The 21,075-nt window shown below is 37.0% G+C and overlaps 2 protein-coding genes across 2 annotated transcripts; both read left to right on the top strand.

Annotated features, from left to right (window-relative positions):
- The first annotated feature begins 6,649 nt into the window (after window positions 1-6,649).
- LOC130728091 (uncharacterized) lies at window positions 6,650-11,452 on the top strand. Its single transcript, XM_057579432.1, has 7 exons — window positions 6,650-7,301; window positions 7,708-7,788; window positions 8,161-8,235; window positions 9,883-9,927; window positions 10,014-10,103; window positions 10,431-10,532; window positions 10,994-11,452. The coding sequence occupies exons 1-7, from the start codon at window positions 6,726-6,728 to the stop codon at window positions 11,171-11,173; spliced, it is 1,149 nt and encodes a 382-aa protein (XP_057435415.1). The 5' UTR covers window positions 6,650-6,725; the 3' UTR covers window positions 11,174-11,452.
- Window positions 11,453-15,241: 3,789 nt separating this feature from the next.
- On the top strand, window positions 15,242-16,267 carry LOC130732278 (uncharacterized). Its single transcript, XM_057584361.1, has 3 exons — window positions 15,242-15,747; window positions 15,844-15,921; window positions 16,021-16,267. The coding sequence occupies exons 1-3, from the start codon at window positions 15,313-15,315 to the stop codon at window positions 16,159-16,161; spliced, it is 654 nt and encodes a 217-aa protein (XP_057440344.1). The 5' UTR covers window positions 15,242-15,312; the 3' UTR covers window positions 16,162-16,267.
- The last annotated feature ends 4,808 nt before the right edge of the window (window positions 16,268-21,075 follow it).

The following is a 21,075-nucleotide window of genomic DNA, read 5'->3' as shown; positions in this document are numbered from 1 at the left end:
TTTCCAGTTCAATGTGCGGGGCACGGACATTCTAGAGCGGGTGGCCTATGCTTATGGTGGAGACAAGAGCTCCAGGTGGACATTTTGGAGGCTTCTCTTAATCACATTCTATGTACTATTTTGCATCCTGAGGACAAGCATCCGATGACTGTTGTTTTTGTGTATGGATTTCCGGATGACCGGTTAAAAGAACAAACTTGGAATTTGGTGACTCGTTTGCATTCAGATGTGTCACGCCCTTGTTTGGTTATTGGTGATTTTAATGATATCCTTTCTCCGAGAGATAAGCTAGGAGGTGACCTCCCTGACTTGCGACATCTCCAGAAGGTGACCCAAGTGTGTGCTCAGCTGGGTTTGCATGAGGTAGATTTCACAGGTTACCGGTACACGTGGTCAAATAAACGTGCGGCTCCGAGAACTATTCAGGAGCGGTTAGACTATGCCCTAACAAATGACGCTTGGGATGCGCTTTGGCCGGTGACGGTGGTGTCCCATCTTCCGAGGTACCATTCTGATCATAATCCTATTTTACTAACTTGTGGTTCCCGCAGGGCTCGGAAGGAATCAAAGCGAGCTCATATGTTCCGCTTTGAGGAACTATGGTTGAGAGAAGGGGAGGAGTGCATGGAGATTATCACGGAGACTTGGTGCCGGGATACAACAAATGTTTTGGCAAAATTCACAGAAGTGAGTGGAGTGCTTGATGACTGGGGGCGGAAAAAATTTGGTGATCTCCCCCGAAAAATTTCAGATAAACAAAGTCTGCTCCAGGATTTACAACGTCAGATTCAGAATGAGCAGGTGATTAAGGAAACTCATGAGGCAGAAAAGGAGCTTGAGGCTCTCTTGGCGCAAGAAGAGCTTTGGTGGAGCCAGCGCTCTAGAGCTACTTGGCTTCAGAAAGGAGACAAAAACACGAGTTTCTTCCACCAGAAAGCGTCCCAGAGAAGGAAGAGGAACATGATAGAGTTGATCAAAGATGACCGCGGTAGAGAGTTTGAGAACGATAGAGATATTTCCAATGTCCTTATGGACTATTTTATGCAACTTTTTGCAACATCACACCCATCAGGAATTGAGGAGGCCACTAATCTGGTATCGGGAAGGATAACACAAGCTCACTTAGCTGTCTTATCGGACCCTTTCACGAGGGAAGAGGTGGAGGAGGCTTTATTCCAAATGCACCCGACAAAGGCTCCAGGGATTGATGGCTTTCCGGCTCTTTTCTATCAAAAATTTTGGGGCGTGATTGGAGATGATGTAGCGCGGTTCTGCCTACAGATTCTTCAGGGTCAGGCATCACTAGGTACCATCAATCATACTTTACTTGTTCTTATTCCTAAGATAAAAAAGGCGGAACATGCAACCCAATTTAGACCTATCAGTTTATGTAATGTAATTTTCAAAATAGTGACAAAAACGATTGCCAATAGATTGAAATTAATTTTGCCTGATTTAATTTGTGAAGCACAAAGTGCCTTTGTGCCTAATAGGTTGATCACAGATAATGCTCTTATTGCTCATGAGTGCTTTCACTACATGAAGAAGAAAATTACTGGCCGGAATGGCATTATGGCTCTGAAATTAGACATGGCGAAAGCCTATGACCGAATTGAATGGTCCTTTTTGCGATCCGTGATGGAAAAGATGGGGTTTCCACAGAATTGGGTGAGTTTGATTATGAGATGTGTCTCAACTGTTTCTTTTTCTATTATGCTTAATGGTAACCCCCAAACTGTTTTCAGCCCAGATCGTGGCTTACGACAAGGGGACCCTTTATCACCTTACTTATTTATTTTGTGTGGGGAGGTTTTTTCAGCTTTGGTTGAACGAGCTGTCTTGTCTGCAAGCCTGAGTGGTATCCGTGTTGCCAGAGCGACACCTGTTATATCTCATTTACTTTTTGCAGACGATAGTATTGTGTTTGCTAGGGCAAATGTGGATGAGGCAAGAACTTTACAGGCTATTGTAGCTACGTACGAGCGAGCTTCTGGACAAGTTATCAACCTAGATAAGTCCATGCTCTCAGTAAGCCGAAATGTGACTGATAATAGATTTGATGAGCTAAAACAGCTATTGAATGTTAAGGCGGTCGAGAGCTATGACAAATATCTGGGGTTGCCAACTGTTATTGGTAAGTCGAAAGTACAAATTTTTAATTTTGTCAAAGAACGTGTTTGGAAGAAGTTAAAGGGGTGGAAAGAAAAGGCCCTCTCGAGGGCAGGTAGAGAAGTTTTAATTAAAGCGGTGGCTCAGGCTATCCCCTCATATGTTATGTCTTGTTTTATCTTACCAGATGGTATTTGTGCAGAGATAGACAGTATGATATCCAGGTTTTTCTGGAGTGGTGATGTTACCAGGCGTGGTTTGCACTGGACGGGGTGGAAAAACCTTTGCAGGAATAAAGCTGATGGTGGCCTAAGTTTCAGAGATTTTAAGTCCTTTAATTTATCCCTAGTGGCAAAGAACTGGTGGAGAGTCTATACTCAACCTGACACCTTGCTTGCCCGTGTTTTCAGTGGTGTGTATTTCCCGAGGGGATCGATTTTGGGAGCCAAAAAAGGGTATAGGCCAAGTTATGCTTGGTCTAGTATATTGAAAGCTAGTTGGATTTTTGAGAGAGGTGGGCTTTGGCGTATAGGAGATGGTTCAAAGGTTCATGCTTGGACAGATAAATGGTTGCCAAATGGTGTGCCACTCACTTACCGGCATGATGTGGTGGATAGCCTTGGCATTGTCATGGTCTCAGATTTGATTGAGAAGGGCCCAAACAGGTGGAGAAGGGACGTGGTGGAGGAAGTTTTCCATCCTACAACAGCAGCTTATATTCTAGCTCTTCCGTTGGGGGCGCACGGTGGTGATGATGTCCTTGCATGGCCTCACACCACGACAGGGCAGTATACATCTAAGACGGGTTATAATTACGTGTGCGGCTTGTTAGCCTTGGAGGTGGCTACGTCCTCTTCCACAGCGGGTTCGACGTTGCAGCCCAAGCTTTGGCGGAAATTCTGGGCAACCAATGCATTACCGAGGTGTAAGGAGACCGCTTGGCGAGCTATCCGTGGCTTTATTCCGGTTCGCGACCAGCTCTTCCGCCGCCATGTAGATACGGATCCGGGATGCTCCCTTTGCGGACACGAGCGAGAGACCATTGATCATATCTTTTTGAGATGTCCGGCGGCCATGGCCATTTGGTATGCGTCCCCTCTCTCCTTTAGAGTTGAACAATTTGCATCTTTCCAGGTTTTTTGGCACATTATTCTCCAGCAGCATGAATCTGAGGTGGTGGAGATGTGTCAGTCTTTGGTGTACAGCATTTGGGATGTGAGGAATAGGGTGATTTTTCGGAGTGGGAGATTGGTTGTTGGGGACGTTATTGATCGGGCCTTGGGGCTATTGGCTCCAATTTCTCCGGCGGTGCGTGAGGAGCGGGGAGGGACCAAAGCGGTGTGGAGGAGGCCACAGGGAAGGGTGGTTAAGCTAAACTTTGATGCCTCTTTTGTGGATGGTATGGGAGCGGGATTGGGGATGGTTGCCCGCAACCGTCTTGGGGAGATCATGGCTGCTGCGACCTCCCATCCGGTCCCAGTTCTTTCATCTCTGTTGGCAGAAGCGAGCGGGTTCAGGTGGACCTTACGGCTGGCAAGAGAGCTTGGTTTTCGTCATGTCTGTTTAGAGACGGATTGTCTTCAGTTATATCAGTGGTGGCAGAACGGTACAGTGGGAAGATCTTATTTGGACACCATCATTTGAGATTGTCGTTCTTTAATTCCGTTTTTTGATGTTTTTTCCTTGTCGTTTGTTAGACGTTCTGGTAATTCAGTTGCAGACTTTCTGGCTAAGAACGCTTCCACTTATGCGGATTGTGTATGGGTGGAAGAGGCTCCTGATGCCGTTTCTGGTTTGGTTGATTTGGATGTAATTGTTTCTAGGCCGGTTGGCCCTTAATATTATTTCAGTTCACTTTCAAAAAAAAAAAAAAGGAATCCAATATATAAATTGCACTTTATTATTCTTCAGGTACCAATTATTATTTAGAATACTTCATAAACCCTATTTATACATCTTCTATTCATCTTCTTTCTAATTTGTGCGCCGTCACCTTCCTCCAGCTACACCTGATCGACAGTATGGAAAACCCCCCACTTGCGCCGCCCCTCATTGTGGAGGTGCCGCCGCTCAACAACCCCAACTTCCAGAGACTCTTTAACGTAACAATCCCGGAATACCCCACCATCCAAACCGTCGTCACCACCTCCCCTCAAGTCGCAGAGACATGGATCTCCGAGACTCACAACCCCACCACCTTGAAATTTCTCATTATCGGCCTCGCCATAGAGTGGCACGACGACGACGACGACGACGACGACAGTACTCTCTTCTGCACTCTCCAGTTCTGTGTAGCCAACCGCTGTCTGATCTTCCAAGTCCACCGCGACGACGACGGCGACAACCCCACCCTCCCCACCTCCATCTCAGCCTTCCTCGAAGGTGCTGTGATTGCTTTCCTCAGCTATCAGATTGCAATTGATCTCCCGTACCTAAAAGAATCAAGTTTAGAAGAATCAAGTTTGATATCATAGGAATGAGAACCTTCATCCAAAGTTGTATATATTAATTTCAAAATCTGCTGCAAAATGTTATAGCACAAGATGCTACCTGCTAAAATGTCTTCTGCCAGTAGTAATGAATGTGGACAGAGTATGAAATTGAAGCTTCATCTCATTGCAATTATATATTTAGTTGTTAAATCATGGAGAACTTTTGCAGTTGTAGTGAAGGGGTATAAATTTTCATGAATAGTTCATATTACTGTGACTCAAAATATTAAATTGAAGTAGTAATGCATAATCTATTGAAGACAGTCATATATTAGTAACTAGAGGTGATCAAGCAAGAAAGAATATAGTGATCAATATGAAAAAAGATTTCAACCAAGAGGTATAAGTTCTTTCAATTGTTTCTATTTACATACAAGTTAAATATCTAGAACTCAAGCATAGAAGAGAAGGCAAAAAAGTTTAAAAGAGTGTTCATTCATTAACGTGGTCAGTTAAGAGGATGATATATTTTACACTATGAGGATGAAGTTGATGATAATGTGAAGAAATGTGACGCTTTAGATGAAAGGAGGATATAGGAGGATATATTATGCTAAAGTGGGTATTCATCCAAGTTCCACATCAAATAGTGTAAAGAAGAAAGAAGTAGAGATAATGGATTTTTTTTTTTCGATAAGGAGTAGAGTTAATAGATATTCATCTCTATCCCACATCAAGCACTTTGAAGAAAAAAAAAATAGAGTTATTATAAATAAAGAGAGTTTCTTTGGAGTTTTATTTTCCATAACAATTCTAATCTTTTGTGTGTGTTGGACTTGGGTAGTTGTGTCATTGTTAGGATTTGCAATTTTGTTCTTAAATTGCAGGGAAAGAGTTTATAATTTTATAGTTAATTATAAAAATGTTTGATTTTTTTTTTATAAACTATAAAAACTAAAAAGTTTGATGATCTAATGTCAATGGACATGAGATGTCAAGTCTACACACAAGTGTATTTAGAGAAATAATGTATTGGATTGATCTAGCATGAGAACGTTGCAGAGATCATTACTTAAGTGTCCTAGACAATTCTCATGTGATAATGGCATATGTAGCCTTTCGACTTCAACTCACTACGATTCCTATACGAGTAGTTTTATATTTGAATGTCATTTAATATCACTTGTAACAAGTGATTATAAAAGCAATAATTGGGTATAGTACGAATCATGCTTAGAAATATGAGTTATGTCGATGAGATTTGTCTCTTCTATATAACGTGGGTAAATATCTACATCCTACCTAATAGAGTAAGACTTTAAGCTGCATAGTCATGCAGAAAAAGGAAAATATGAGATATTTATTTATGGAAAGTTTTCTGAGATATCAAGGAACATAAATTGAATAAACTCGGTGGGCTCGTCCGAAGCGAGCGCAAATCAACCTGCGCCCGACTCCCCGGAGCTTGTTGCCCCTGAGGTTGATAAGCCAAATGAAGGTGGGCCCCTCATTCAAGGATGACACATCCACGCCTTGAGTTCAATTAAATATATAAACAAAGGAACTAATCATATAAAATATAATTGTTACAAGTGATATTATGACAGAATATAATTGTCACTATTGAAAATCAACTTGTTTCTTTTTCTAAAGTCAATTTTAAATCTTAAAAACCACTCCCATAAACTTTTATTTAAATGAAGTGTTGTATATGAAAAATAATTTGTTGAGAAATACATACTCTATTAATGTGATCTCTGAGCCTCGAGGAGATGAGAGAGTTGAGAAAAAAATTATTGTAGAAGATTTTCATGTTTGTTAACTTAATCAATTATCACAGTAAAAATTCTATGGAAGCAGATGCCTTTGTTTTCCGGGAGTTGGGTTTGACACCCCACCTATGGGGCTTGGCACCCCACTTTATCAAATACGGAATTTAAAATTCCGTATTCTCCCTATTGAATACGAAACTTAAAATTCCGTACTGTATTTAAGCATGCGTGTCACATTTTCAACCACTCATTATATACTAAAACAGATACGGAATTTTATTTTCCGTATTGATACGGAACTTTAAATTCCGTATTTAATAAAGTGGGGTGCAAAGCCTAAGGGGTGGGGCACCAAACTCAATTCCCTTGTTTTCCTGGTTTGTCACTCTCTCATCTCTCTCTCTAGCTCACCATGACTGAACTTCTTGCTACGAACCCGCTTGCCATTTCAGCTGCAGATTCTTCACGCTTTCCCTTTCTCAATTCATGCCCCACTCCTTCAACCAGAACCCAACTCAACCCAAATTATCACACTCTCTTTTCTCCCAAACTATCAAAAATCACCGCCGGCAGCAAGAGCATCTCCGCCGCTCTCAGCTCCCGGAACAGCAGCTCCGGCTCAAGGGGTCAGAGCTTCTACGACGAAATCGAGTTTGAGGACAGTAAGGTGAAGAATTTCGGGTTGGAGAGAAAACCCTTTGATGAGGGTTCGCCCCATGAAACTGGGTCTATCCCATTTGGTGATGGGAAGGGAAATGGAAAGAGGGAGACCCATTTGGGAGAAGATGATGATTTGGTGAAGGTTCAGGGAGATGAAGATGGTGGCGTTGATTTGAGAGAAGATGATCAAGTTGGTGGGAAGCTTAGATTGAGAAGAGGAGGTAAACAGATGATAAGAAGGTCTAATTTGTTGGCGAAGCAGGTGATCAGCGTTCGCTCTGCGCTGAGCTTGGGATTCGTCTCGCAGCTCTGGGTGGACACCACTTCTGTGAGTCATGAGAGCAATGGCAGTTTTGTTTGTTTCATTTGTTAGCCTATAAGCTGTTTTAGAATTTGCAGCTTATCTTAACATGTTCAAGTTAGCTTATCTATAGGTTGTTTGAGTTTATTTCAATAAGCTTATCAAGTTAGCTTATGATGAATAAGTACTTATGTGAGAAGTTCTTAGGACAATTAGTGCTTATTAATTAAGCTATTTATCCAAATGCATGCTTTATTTATACTACTTGTTTATTTTGATGGTTCATTTTCTCCTAATGAGAAAAGGCCTGGTCATTTACCCAAATACAGCCTTTATTTGTTGTTTTCTGTTTGTTTTGCTGAGATGATATCTTCATGTGGGACTAAGAAATTTATTTTACTTGATTAATTTTTTTGGTGAACTTGGTTTCCAGTGGATGGTATTATTTGTGGAGGTGAGGCCAAACTTGCTTTCTGGGGATTCTGAAAAAATCCTTCTGGAGGATATTAGTCAGGTATGACAAGCTGGAATCAGGGGAGTTTTTTTTAATAGCTCATTTAGGATTGATCTCATTCTCAGTTAAATGTGTGTATGCTTGCTTCCAACATATTCTAGTTACCCTTGTGTTTACTTCATATCACCTTTGGGGGGAGTTCTTTTTCCTGAAATAGTATGAGATCATATAATACCAAGGACTTTTCTTTTCTTTTCTTTTCTTTTCTTTTCTGGCGTGGGGGCTACATAATTTTCTCTGACATTTTCATTTTTAACTCTGTTGTGGTTGTGTTGAACCATAATAGTGAATATGGTGTACCTTGTTGCTTTGCTGGCAAGTGACATCTTCAGTATTTCACTATATTGTGTGTTTTGCCTGTTCCTTTTTCAGGTCGGGGATGTTATCCTTGTTCAAGATGAAAGTGTGATAGACACTGAATATAAAATGATTAGATTGGAGACACTGGTATGTTTTACTGTTCTGTACAACTTGTAAATTATTTTCTTTTACATGATTTATCTGAGGACTGAGGAGTTCATTGTATGGCAGAATATGGATAAAGTCTTCTTTGATTATATGGGTACTCAAACTTTGATGTTTTGCTGAAACAATGCAGATAATTATGCTTCATGCAAAGACTGATGTCCTGCCTTAGAGGGAAATATTATATTGCTTAAAGTATTAGGGCTTATACCTGGGGGCATTCTTCCTTTGGTTTTTGCAAGTTATGCAAACATAACCTCTGAGATGATCTGTAACTGTTCCCTTGTAATGAATCGTGTCACAGGCCTTCCAAATTTCTAAATCACTCCCAAAGAGAATGACTAAATGCTACTTTTGCCTTCCTTTCTTCGTTATTTTTGCTTAAATAGGATCACAGCCTGCTTGTTTGGGGTAGAGAGAACCTAAGATATCTACCGCAATACATAGATATTAAATAACATTTTTTCCTTTGTCCTCTCTAGGATTGGGTGCGGATAATTTAACTGAGTCTTGACATTTACAACCACTCCCTAAAAACTAAAAAAAGTAAGTAGAAATAACTAAAATGTAATAAATAACACAAAATAAGTTAGCATAACATAACTTCTGCTTCTGATATTTATTGACATAAAACCTGTCACTCCAGCATCCTTAGCATGATCTGATTTTGTCTGTTGTTTATGGATTTGATAAGGAGAACTTGTTCTCCCCCTCTTTTGGATATTATTTTTCTTCTTGTTGAAGAGTAAATTTCTCTATTTGAATATTTATGAGTGTGAATTTCAAAAGATTTATTTGAATGTGTTTAGTATATTCACACATTGGTTATCATGTGGCAGCGTAGGATTTCATTTTACAGCTAGCACTAGTAGTTCTTAGCATAACTCAGGGTAACTTCAATGAATCTTTCTTAATTTTTTCTCAAAATGAATTTGGCATTTATTTTGCCAGTTTGGTGGCTTGAAATTATGACTTTTTCCTGGTGATTGGTAAAGAGGGAAGTCATTGATCCATAAAACTAATATATGGAGTTTAGTATGTAAACTGAGTTTCAGCATCATTACTATGATCTATCAACAAAAAGAGACAGAGAGAAGCGAGCCATAATTCAAGCAGCCAACAAGATAAGGAGGAATGAAAACAATATTTAAAACTAATGAAGTTGTATGAAATTATTAAAAGTAAAAAAAATATTCGGTTCTTGGTAATTATAATGTTTAACGAAAGTATGAAGCCATAAAAATTTAGTGGACCTTTTCCCTGATTTTGGTGAGTTATGATATCATGATCAAAATGATGGGTAATTCAATTACTTGCTAGTTAAGTGAAGGTATCTTTTTTCTGATTAACATCAATGACTAGCTGTGACCAGTTATATTATCAATGTGAACTTTATAAAGTGATCTTCCGTGAAAATTATGATTTTTCACACTTCTATGCTCTATCCAGAATTCCTTTACTTTATACGTTCAAAAAAGAATTCCTTTACTTTATGATTTTTCTCTTCAACCTTTCCTTTCACCCTTTCATCATAGAAAGTGGTTGCATAGGTCTTCTGGTTTCAATCTTGGCTTACTTCTCTAAAATTGATACAAGTGAGGAGATATCCTAATGTGTTTGTTTTTCTAGGTTGGATACAAAGTTGTAACGCCCTCTCAACGGAATATTGGAAAGGTAATTATATGTTTCTTGCACCATGTTGCTTTCAAATGTTTACCTTTATCTCCGGTTATATAATTATGGGAAATCTTAACTCTTAGGTGCGTGGGTACAATTTCAGCATTAATACAGGTGCTGTTGAAGAACTTGAGATCGATTCATTTGGACTATCCATTATTCCATCAAGTTTGGTAAGTTGGTTGCTTAGTAAGGTCAATAATACAAGTATAGAATTACACAGTGCTGTCAATATAATTGACAAAAAGGTACCAATCATATGCAGTGTTGGAGAATGATTGTTTCATTGTCAATTGAATTGAAAAAATGTTATTTTCTTATACCTGTCAAAAGATTAAATGATTGTTTTACTGATAAGATCCTTTCTGGCACCATAATCAGCAATTGGGCTGTTGTGTTGCTTGCAGAATTTATCCACTCTCTGTATAAAGATCAACATGGAAGTTATTCAATGTGCTGCCCTCATTCTTATATTTATTTCTTCCATTTAATGATTTTAGGTGAGTACCTATTCTTTGCTGGTTGAGGATGTATTGGAAGTTGTATCTGATGCTGTTGTTGTGCATGAAGCTGCAGCTTTACGCATACAAAGGCTTTCAAAGGTACCTACATTTAGTTGAAAGAAAACTGCCAGGTTTGATTGGTGTGTTACTTCTTGTTTTTCCTTAGCTGCCAAAAAAAGCTGTTTCTAGGCTTCTATTGACTGTGAATCTAGATTACTTCCGGTTGTCTTGAATCTTTGATGGACACAAAAATGTTAGCTCATGCTTATATTGTTTTATGGCGTAGTATGATCCATATAGCCGACCTCATTAGTAGGATAAGGCTTTTGTTGTTGTTGTTGTATTTTTTTATTTTTTTTGATAGGCAAATGTTAGTTGTTAATTGTTAGTAAATTAGTTCATTCGCCAAGATTTGAACCCTGATCCTTCACCGTGCAATCCCTTCATTTCCCTTAGCTCACCAAGTGAGCTATTGTATGCTTATTATGGTTTATGTGTGGAGTTATGTTACCTTCTCTTGATTTCCCCTTCTCTGAAAACAGCCTATATGCTTGTTGTAGGGATTCTTGGGCAACCAGAATGCTGGAATTTCGGTTGGTGATGTTGAAGATTATGACTACGAACAATCTGAGGCATATGACCGTATTTCAAGGAGAAGAAAGAGTTTTGGACGAAAGAAACCAAATCAAAGAGATTGGGATAATGAAGATAACTGGGAGCTTCCAATGGACTACCTCTGATTCTCATTGAGTTCCTGATAAAGTTCATATTAAACACATTTTTATTGAAAGTTCAAATAATCATATCAGAAACACCAATAGTCTTCTGTTTTTCTTTTTTTTTTTTGCTGGTAAATAGGCTTTCTTTTGTATATAGTTCATTTCAATGAACTTCTTTAGATTTTTCTCTTGCTATGTATTTTAGCAGTGTATTTGCCTATCCCATACCGAATAAATGCTAGGTACGTAATATAAGCAGTTTCCCATAATTTTAAATGGATGGTGTTTATTTTTCTTTTCTTTTTATAAGTGTACTTCTCTCTAACTTCTGTAGATTAATGTGCACTTTTGTTTCTTTTTGGACTGATTTCCGATTTCTATTGTGACCTAAGCTTGAACTCTTAGTGTATGTTTGAAAATTGTTCTACACTCGATTCTAAAGTCAAAATCAATTCAGGTGAGAAAAAGTAGCTATGACAACCAAACTTGTTTTCGAGAAAACAAAAACGGATACAAAAATGTTTGTCGTTGAGTGATTCTATGTGAGGATTTTGGTTGAGCGGGTGGAGTATTGATGAATCCACATTTTTATAGTGATTCGTAAGTTTTTCACATTAATTATTAGATTTTTAGTTCAATTTTAAATTAATTCAAGTGAAAAATGTTGATTTCGAGTTTCTTAAAAATAATAATTGTAAAACTAATTCTTGTGAATTTTGCGCTTGATTTGTTGCATTTTGTTATTTTTAGAAAATATGATGAAAATAAGAGTTTAATTGAATTTAAGCACGGAAGAAGTTCAAGTGTAACTAGTCCCAAACGTGCGTTTTCTCCAACGCCCCAAGTTATAGTGGTGGGTCAAAGGTATGTTTTTTTTATGGCGTAGATCAAGTTTTCATTCATCCTTAGGAAGATTAATCTTCTTATTAGAAATCGTTTTATTATTACCATCGCTCTCCGGTAACTCTGCTTTGTAGACCACTACACAACCACCTCTTCCAATCACTTCCAACAAAGCCATTGCATCTTGCTTCTCAAGGAAATCTAAGACCTTTCCCCCACTCTTGATCAATGACAGAGCTAGCTTGAAAAGCCAAGGGAAGAAGAATGCAGAAAGACACCCAACAATAACTCTAGGCACCTATGAAGCACCAATTTCGACACGACACAACAACACGACACCGACACCTTGCCACAACTAATCTTCAAAAAGTAGGACAAAAGGACACCGCTTATATACATAAATGTGCGTGTTGTGTGTGTGCGTATGTGTAGATAGATAGATATATTGACTTAAAAGTTTTCACAACCACAAGCCTTTGGTTCTCATATCCATTTCCTATGATCTTTGCATCAATTGTTCCTTAGGATATCCCAGTGCGACGATATTTCTTGTCCATTGAACTAAGTTTTGTTCACTTGTGTGCCTGAAAAACTCTTCTGAGGGCATCTTCCCTGTCACCAACACACCAAGAGTGACCCTAAAGCTGAAGATATCACTCTTGTCAAAGTGTATATATAATTTGACGTGTCAAAGTTAAATCTGATGTGGCAAATTTAAGGAATAGAAGAAAGTTGAGTTGGTAGCGCCATATTGCGCGCTTCACAATTCCTATATTATAATAGATTGACTGATCTTCTTATGAGGGATCAAAAAACTTTGTGCTAATTAGTTAGAATTTCTTTGTTTTAAATTATCAATGATCATGCCTGGGAATATCATGGCAAGAAGGGGGCAACCAAGTGAAAAGTGAATCTTAGATACAAAAGTAATTTCAGTTAATAAATTTTATTATCACATTCATTCTTTGCTTAGGAATGTTTATTACCCACCTCCCTCCCACTTTAGGAATAGAAAACTACTTTTGAGCAACAAAAAAGCTTACCTAGGTAAATATTTTGATATCTTGATACCAATTGTCGGAATCTTCAAACCCAAACTAAGATTCTCGAGAAGGGTTTTGTAGACCTGATAACAAATGCTCCTAAGGAATTATGTTGTAGCTATTTTAGTGGATTTGATCTTTCAACCACAATTAGTCACAAAAATATAGATTAGGGATTAAAAATCAAATAGAGGAATTACACTAATATCTTCAAATTCCAAAAAGAAGTTCATTTTAAATTGTCAATTTTAAATAAGATTTTTCTTTTAAAAAAATACAAATTTTTCATTGTATTTTACGCCTTTTCAAAGATTAAAAATTTAGTGAGAAAAAATTTTAACTAAAAAAAATATAAGAAATATATATTGAATTAAAAATAAAATTTTGATGTAATTTAGTCTGATTATTTAATTTAAATAATAAAATTTGATATTAAGTATATTCTAAAAAAATTAAAATGATAAAAAATGAATTTAAATTTATATTAAAATAAATTTATAATTAAAAAATAGTAAAAAAAATTCTCTAAAAATAGTAAAGGTTTTAAATTTGAATTTAAAAATAAATGTTTAACATTAAAATTAATATTGTTTAAATTTAAATAACTAATTTGACTTCACACACTCTCATTCACAGCCAAATGGCTCCCTCTCAGCTGTGTTCCATATGCCATTTGTATCCTGAAACCGTTCTTCACTGTTTAAAAGATTGCTTTTTTGCTCGTCGTATTTGGTATCGTTTAGGCCTTCATCCAAGGCATGCCTCGTTTAGCTCGGCCAATCCGCGTGATTGGATCCGGAGTATTGTTGCTGAGGCAGAGTTCACAGCACTTGCTGGTATTTGGGGAATCTAGACCGCAAGGAACATGGGTATTTTCAATCAAACCACAATCCCAGATGTGGCTCTCGTGCGATCCATTATGGAGCAGAAGGTTTTGTTTCAGCTGGTTTGGGAGAAGCCTCCCTGCACCGTGCAGCCTCGCTTTGTTTCTTGGAATGCTCCTGCTGGTGGAGAAATAGCTGTTAACTGTGATGGAAGTTCGCTGGGGTCCTCGCTGCGATCCGGGTTTGGGGGTTGCTTGCGAGATTCGAGTGGTGTGTGGCTTTCGGGATTCGTTGGTTATGGAGGCCAAGGCTCTGTTCTTCATATGGAGCTACTCGAGATCAGTCATGGATTACGAATTGCTTGGGAGAATGGCTACCGGCGAGTGGTGTGCTACTCCGATTCTTCGCTAGCTGTGGGTCTTATTGCCGAGCCTCCTTCTTACTTTCATGTCCATGATGTGTTGATTTTTAATATTATTGAGCTTCTACAAAGGGCCTGGGATGTGCGTGTGTTACATACGTTACGTGAGGGTAACGCTTGTGCAGATTTTCTAGCTAAGATGGGAGCAACACATGACTTAGATTTTCTCCTTATTCAGGATCCCCCTCCTGACTTAGAACCTTTATTGTTAGCAGACTCTTTAGGCACAACCTTTGTGAGGTTGTAGGGGGTTTTTTTTCTTCTGTTTTTCCTCTTTTTTTTTCTTGTTATTTTATTTGACGTTGAGTATAAAAAAAAAATAAACATTGAGTGAGAAGAGTTCAATATAGCATCGATCTCTAAAATGAGAACTCAAATTCATATGATTTAAAGTAGATTTTTTTTTTTTGAATTTTAGAAAGTAGATTACTCAAACAAGTTAAAGTGAATACTTTCTTTTGACTAGAGTTAAAGTGAACAATAATGCTCTTTGTTACGAAATAATTTTTCCAAAAAATGTATGAATAGTCATTTTCTTGTTTTCTGTCAAACTTCTTGTGATTTTTTTTTGGTGAATTTAATCTTATTTTTAAAATTTAATAAATATTTTTTATTTTGTAAAAAGTAGTGTATCTATTTTTTTTTTTGAAATTGAAGCATATATATCTTTTTTTTTGAAAGAATAGAAGTGTATCTTTTTTGAGAAAATGAATCCAAGAATCCTATTTCAATAATTTTTCATTTCTTTAGAATTAACACCTTCAAATTCAATAATTAAGTGAAGTGGGAATCTCATTTTGAGAAAATGAATCCAAGAATCCAATGTGAACTTTTTTAAAAAGCAAAAATCATTATAAATAATGAGAAAGCACAAACCAAGTCAAAAAAACAAAAAGAAAAAAAGCAGTAGCCGTTACCGCTTGTCTAGTTTCAAATTCAAAACTCCCCTCGCACTCATTACTCTTCCTCTTCACTCACCTCTTTTATTCACTCACTCACTCACCACTCTCCTCCTCTTTCCAATTCACAATGCAAACGCCGATGGAAACTCCGACGAGCGTTGCGCCGAAGCTGCGACCTCGATCGGGCCGGACGCCACTTAAGCCCATGAACTCTCCCGCCGAGCCCATTCCCCCTACCGCAAAGCCCAAGCCCAAGCCCGATCATCCACCTTCCGTGATCCTACCGATCCTCAACTCCGACAAGGAGAACCGTCCGGCCGCCACCGCGATTCCTCCGCCTCCGCCGCTGGAAACCTCGCTGGCGGAGGAGCTGATCGCGATCAAGAAGAAGCTGGAGAGGCTGAGAGCAGACAAAGAGAAAACGGAGCAGACGCTGAAGGAGAAAGAGGCGGTGCTGGACGCGAAGATGAAGGAGATGGAACAGAGAGGCGAGATTCAGAAGAATCTTGAAATCCAGGTCGATCGGTTGTTCCGATTGAAGGAACTCAAGTACCGATGCATGGTTCGCAAATCGAAACTAACCGTTTTCATTGTTCAATTCGTTTTGCTGAACTTCGGTTTCTCAATTTCTTGTTCGTTTTCGTTTTGATTGAAACAGAGAGTTTCTCCGATGCGAACGCTCAGAGAGAAGGAACAAGGGAAGATAATCAATGAAGCAACTCCATCGCCATCAGAGGTATGTTAATCTTTTTCTCAAATTTTTCGTACAATTTGCAAATTCACATTCAGAATCAATCAAATTGAGAAATTGTACCTCTGTTTTGTTGCTGAGAAGGTGAAAATGGAGGAAACTGTGGCGTCTGAATCTGAATCTGAATCTGAATCGGTTAGAGATGATTCCCAAGCACTGCAAAGTCCTGGTTCAGCTTGTTCACAAACTCGAACTACAGAAACTACACATACAAATTCTGCATAATTTCCCGTTATGCTGTTCTTTTTCCCTTTGAATTTATATTCCATATTGCAATATGTACTTTTTTATTACATGTTAAGAAAGAAAATGGATCACAGTTTTTTTTACATTGCTAAATGGCTTTAGCATTTTGTGTCTTTTTATGTTTTGCTCTTGGTATTACACTAGATGCTCAAATAGAAATGGGAATTAGAATCTTTCATTTATGGGTTTGTTCAAAAAGCATAGAGGTTGCTTCAATGTATATTATAAGATTGGTTGAGCTCACTTTATCTTGATCTTAGCCATGCAGCAATGGATTTGAAAATCCGAAATTCATGCTAATATTTAATTATGCAAGAGATTATGTAAATTTTGTTAGAAGGAAAGCATACAGCATTTCCTTTCATAAATGTAAATTTCACTTTTGATATTGTAAATTTTACAATTGTATCAAACACGTAAATACTCAATGAAACATTGTTAACAAGGACTATTGTCGGATGTTTGGAGTCTCTTTCACATGCTGTTCTGATAGGAAGACACATAAGTCTGTATTGCATATTTGATTATGAGGAGAGGAGCCTAAGGCTAAGCACCTATGGAAGAATGGACGGGTTAAACAATGTCTTTTATGTTGTAGTATCCGTGTAAGAAATACCTTTAACTGATATTGCTTATTTTGACAAGAGTAAATGGAGAACCATTATGTCTACACAATCCATCCTCAACTTTTTGGTGAATCACCGCCAAACAATCCATCCTCAACTTTCTCGCAAAAAAATCAATTTATGAGCTGAAATCAGTTTTTAACAGAGTCAAAATCAGTTTTTGTGCGTTAACTAAGAAAAATCTTTGCTAAAATTAGAAAACAAATATCAAATGAAGGCATTTGTGAATCACATGTGGGTTGTGTTTGTGTGCGCGATGTAGGACATGTCAGTTACAGGGACTTTTCTTACAATTAATTTTAATTTTAGGTTGAAGGAGATGAGGATTCTGGGTTGCAGATCTAGTGGTCGGTGAGGTCGGGATTTTGGGTTGAAGAAGGTTATTTGCATTCCGGCACGATAGCATGGTCGCGATCATCTGATCACTGACGTCATAGACGTGAAAGCTTGGGAATTTTCAGTGGTGGTGGTTATGGGTTTCGATGGTGAGGTTCGGTGTAGAGGCATGGCCTCACTGTTGAGGAAAGTTGGTTTTGCATTGCATGCCACGACGATGATGAGTGTAACATCCCGACGTGACGATTAGTCTCACGGTAACAACACAAGTCTTTCAAACACGCTTTGTTCTCACTCACGCACTTTCAGGGAAAACTTTCCACCCATATCAATATTTCTCTAACGCAAACACACTTAACATTGAAATTTTTATGAGCTGGACTCCAAAAGAAGATGTACGTTATTATCATGAGTAGTATCAGTCAAATCTTTTATGTCATTCTCAACTGTATGGTCTATTACCTATACAGACTCAGAATACTTCTTGCTCGGGTGCGATAATAGTTCATTCATGTGTGTCCGTCAGGAATCGCTCATTGTCAGTGCCTCATTGTACCGACAATCACTCCTCGCCCTCATCGGCCCTGGGTGTCACTATGAGGAGATATGTTTTCCCGTGGCGGTGAGGGTGGGGTTGAAGGGGCTGACAATGGAAGGGGAATGAAGGAATAATGGGTAAAATACATAGGGTTATTTTTGAAATCTTGGTTTTTAGTTTTTTTTTATTACTCCCTCCGTTCCTATTTATAAGAACTAAACTAACATTTCACGCCTCTTAAGAAAGTGGTTGCTAGTATTAAATTTGTTCAAATTTATCTCAACTTTCCAAAACTACCCAAACTTATTTTTTTTAATTTCTATTTATCATTAATGAGTTGCATAGAGGAAAGAAAGAGAAACCTCTATTAAATGAGAGTATTGTTGCCAAAAAAAATTACTACATCTTGAAATTTGAATTGGTTCTTATAAAAAGGACCAAGTTATACCATTCATTTGGTTCTTATAAATAGAAACTAAGAGAGTATAATTTAATCTTTTTAAATCTTATGTAATCTGAATCGTTAAAATTAATTTATTAATATATTCAAAGATTGAAATTTTTTTAAACAAAACAACATATTTTGGGACCACAATAACATCACGATAAGACAATTTGTCCATGCTACATCTGATTCATATTATCCGTTGTTCTCATTTTCACTCATTTTTATTCTATCTTTATCGTCATTTTCCATCACATCAAATATATTACTATTTGTCTATTTGGCGTGAAAAAATAATTTTTTATTTATTTTCAGTATTGCTCGGGTAGGTTCTACATTTTTGGGGTCAATAGGTAGCTTCATCCTTGTATAGCATGTCCAAGTAGCGACATGATTTTTCCCTTATGGACGAGATGAATAGTTAAAAATTAATTCTAATTAGGTTTATATATGTTTAGGTCAAGACTTTGAACATGTTTTTTTGCTATGGCCGAGTTGTAAATGATTTTGTATTTAATTGGTTCTTAATTTTGAAGAATCAACTGAAACAAGAAGTTTGGCTTCACCAAAAGCTTCTAGGCTGATCATGAGAAGTAACTTCTAGCATCCCCACGAAATGTTATTAACTCGAAAAACGTTGGTAGCAGCGGGAGTTATTAACCGTTCTAGGTTAACCGAATTTGCTTCTACAACTAGAGGAAGAGTTACTTGTAGACACACAACTTATCAATCAATCAAACTACAAATTTCCCGCATTTTATCTTTGCTCTACTTTTCAATGCTTTTACATTTCAATCTTTACGTTTCATTTTCGGTCTTTAAGCCATTCATCTTTTATGTACTTTATTTATTTAACTGTATGCCTTTACTTTTAGCCAGTTTAAGTCTTTCCTTTATCCATTTTCGTCCAGTCTTAGTCGAAAGCCACCCAGCCGATATACATTCTTTGATAGCGAACTCTAAGAACTTTTTTGGAGTGTCTTAGAAACCGGCATTGAGGAACATAGTTCATTTTTTGAGTAATCGCTTGATTAGAGAATCGTTACGTTGTTTTCCTAGCCAACCTAACGACTACCTAGTCCCAAAATTATTTATAAACCAATAACAACGAGGTATATCCATTAAATTCATTCTAAATTAGTATTTTCCATATTAAATTACAATTATCGGGGTCCGTTCAATGCTTATTTGCTATTGAAATGTGGTTGTCAATTACGTGCTGAAGGAGAAAAATAACACAACAAATTGTTTAGCCTGACAAGCGTCCAGAAATCGTTGTGATCCCCGCGTTTGGAGGCTACCTCCATCCTTTTCTATTGAGGCGATTTATCTTGATACGTTAGCTTAGTCTTCTTGCTTTTTAATTTTCTTCTTATAACCAAAAAATTCTTTTTCAAACTCTACTTTTTTTTTCATATTTCATGATCTCAAAATCTTCCTTAAGTCTCTACACAACAACAAACGAAATGATATATCCAAACGGAAACAAAAGATTTTAATTTCATTTCAAGATATGATATCATATGATTCATCAATTCTAAATCAATAACCATGGTGTTGATACCATTCATCAATTCTGAATCAATACACATTGTCCTGTTCATAAATGTCCTAGTCTATCAGAATTTTTAACTTGTACTCTAATTATGGTGATTATTTTTTCACCGGTGCTCAATATGTCCAAAGCCTTGTCATCTCTAATGACTAAGAAATAAAAAATAAAAATGATGTAATATATAAAGTTTAAAAGTTATGAGACCTATTTTTAGTGGATCTTAAAAGTAAAGGATATGATGGCATGATGCTTTAGTTCCATTTATATCATTTCCTTTCCACTTGATCTTCATTTATTCCTGCTTTTATTCATTAATTAAAGGACATCATTTCAATACCGATTTCTTGAAGGGCCTCATTTCTTCCTGATCTGTATTTGTTTCTTTTGTTATGGCTTCATTCGTACAATTTTGATTTCTTCATCTGTTACTTTTGTTATGGCTTCAATTCATTGGTATAATTTTGATCTAGGGTTGTCATGTATGATTTTGAGCTGTTGTTTAGTTTGCTGGAAGTTTGGTGTAGTAACCTTTTTGAGATTTACCTTTTATTGGCAACATAACAACTCTCTTAAAAAAATGTCCACCAATGCCAAAGTAAGCCAACTGCTTGGATTACTATTGAAACTTCAAAAGGAAAATAATAATGATAAACCATTACTGAAAAATATAATCGTACTAACAATGCATTTTTTTTTTGGAAAGTAGGAAAAAGTACTAACAATGCATTAAATGTAACATTTCCATTTTTCACCAAAAAAAATATAATATTTCCATTATGTACCCAAAAAAATATTTCCATTAAGCATTATTATTCCTTAATATCTTAATTAATTATTCTAAGACACGTGAGTAGGATCTAAAGAATAATCATCAAGATCTTTGAGATATTAAGCATTATTATTCCTTAATATCTTAATTAATTATTCTAAGACACGTGAGTAGGATCTAAAGAATAATCATCAAGATCTTTGAGATTAGTCTTTTTTTTTTGACAGTATCTTTGAGATTAGTCTTACTCTTACCGTCTTACATCACTATTTAGTATTTATTAATCATAACATACTTTAATTAAAAAAAAAAGTAACTACTTACATTATAACTTAAAATTAATAAATTACATCCTCCGGTCACTATTATACGCAAAAATTTGTTTTTAGATTCATTGAATAGATGATGTATGTAGTTCATATTAATGACCACATACATCATTTATTCAATGAATCTAAAAAGTTCATTTTTTCTTATAATTGTGACCAGAGGATGTACACCCTACAGAGATTGATGCTTAGACCTTCCCCTTTCCCACCCACATATTTTCTAATAGCATTCATTTGATTCAAGCTATTTTCATATTTTGTTTTCAATTATTTTCACCATTAAGGGAATGAAGGG

The sequence above is a fragment of the Lotus japonicus genome, chromosome 1 (assembly GCF_012489685.1).
Source record: "Lotus japonicus ecotype B-129 chromosome 1, LjGifu_v1.2".
Lineage (NCBI taxonomy): Eukaryota > Viridiplantae > Streptophyta > Magnoliopsida > Fabales > Fabaceae > Lotus > Lotus japonicus.
Note: the sequence above shows the minus strand (reverse complement) of the source record. Positions and strands in the feature narration are given on the sequence as shown.

Excerpts from the sequence above, each read along its gene's own strand:
- LOC130728091 (XM_057579432.1), top strand. The coding sequence starts at position 6,726 with ATGACTGAACTTCTTGCTACGAACCCGCTTGCCATTTCAGCTGCAGAT. Across the intron at positions 7,302-7,707 it reads TCTGGGTGGACACCACTTCT|TGGATGGTATTATTTGTGGA; the intron begins GTGAGTCATGAG and ends CTTGGTTTCCAG. Across the intron at positions 9,928-10,013 it reads CTCAACGGAATATTGGAAAG|GTGCGTGGGTACAATTTCAG; the intron begins GTAATTATATGT and ends CTTAACTCTTAG.
- LOC130732278 (XM_057584361.1), top strand. The coding sequence starts at position 15,313 with ATGCAAACGCCGATGGAAACTCCGACGAGCGTTGCGCCGAAGCTGCGA. Across the intron at positions 15,748-15,843 it reads AACTCAAGTACCGATGCATG|AGAGTTTCTCCGATGCGAAC; the intron begins GTTCGCAAATCG and ends TGATTGAAACAG. Across the intron at positions 15,922-16,020 it reads CAACTCCATCGCCATCAGAG|GTGAAAATGGAGGAAACTGT; the intron begins GTATGTTAATCT and ends GTTGCTGAGAAG.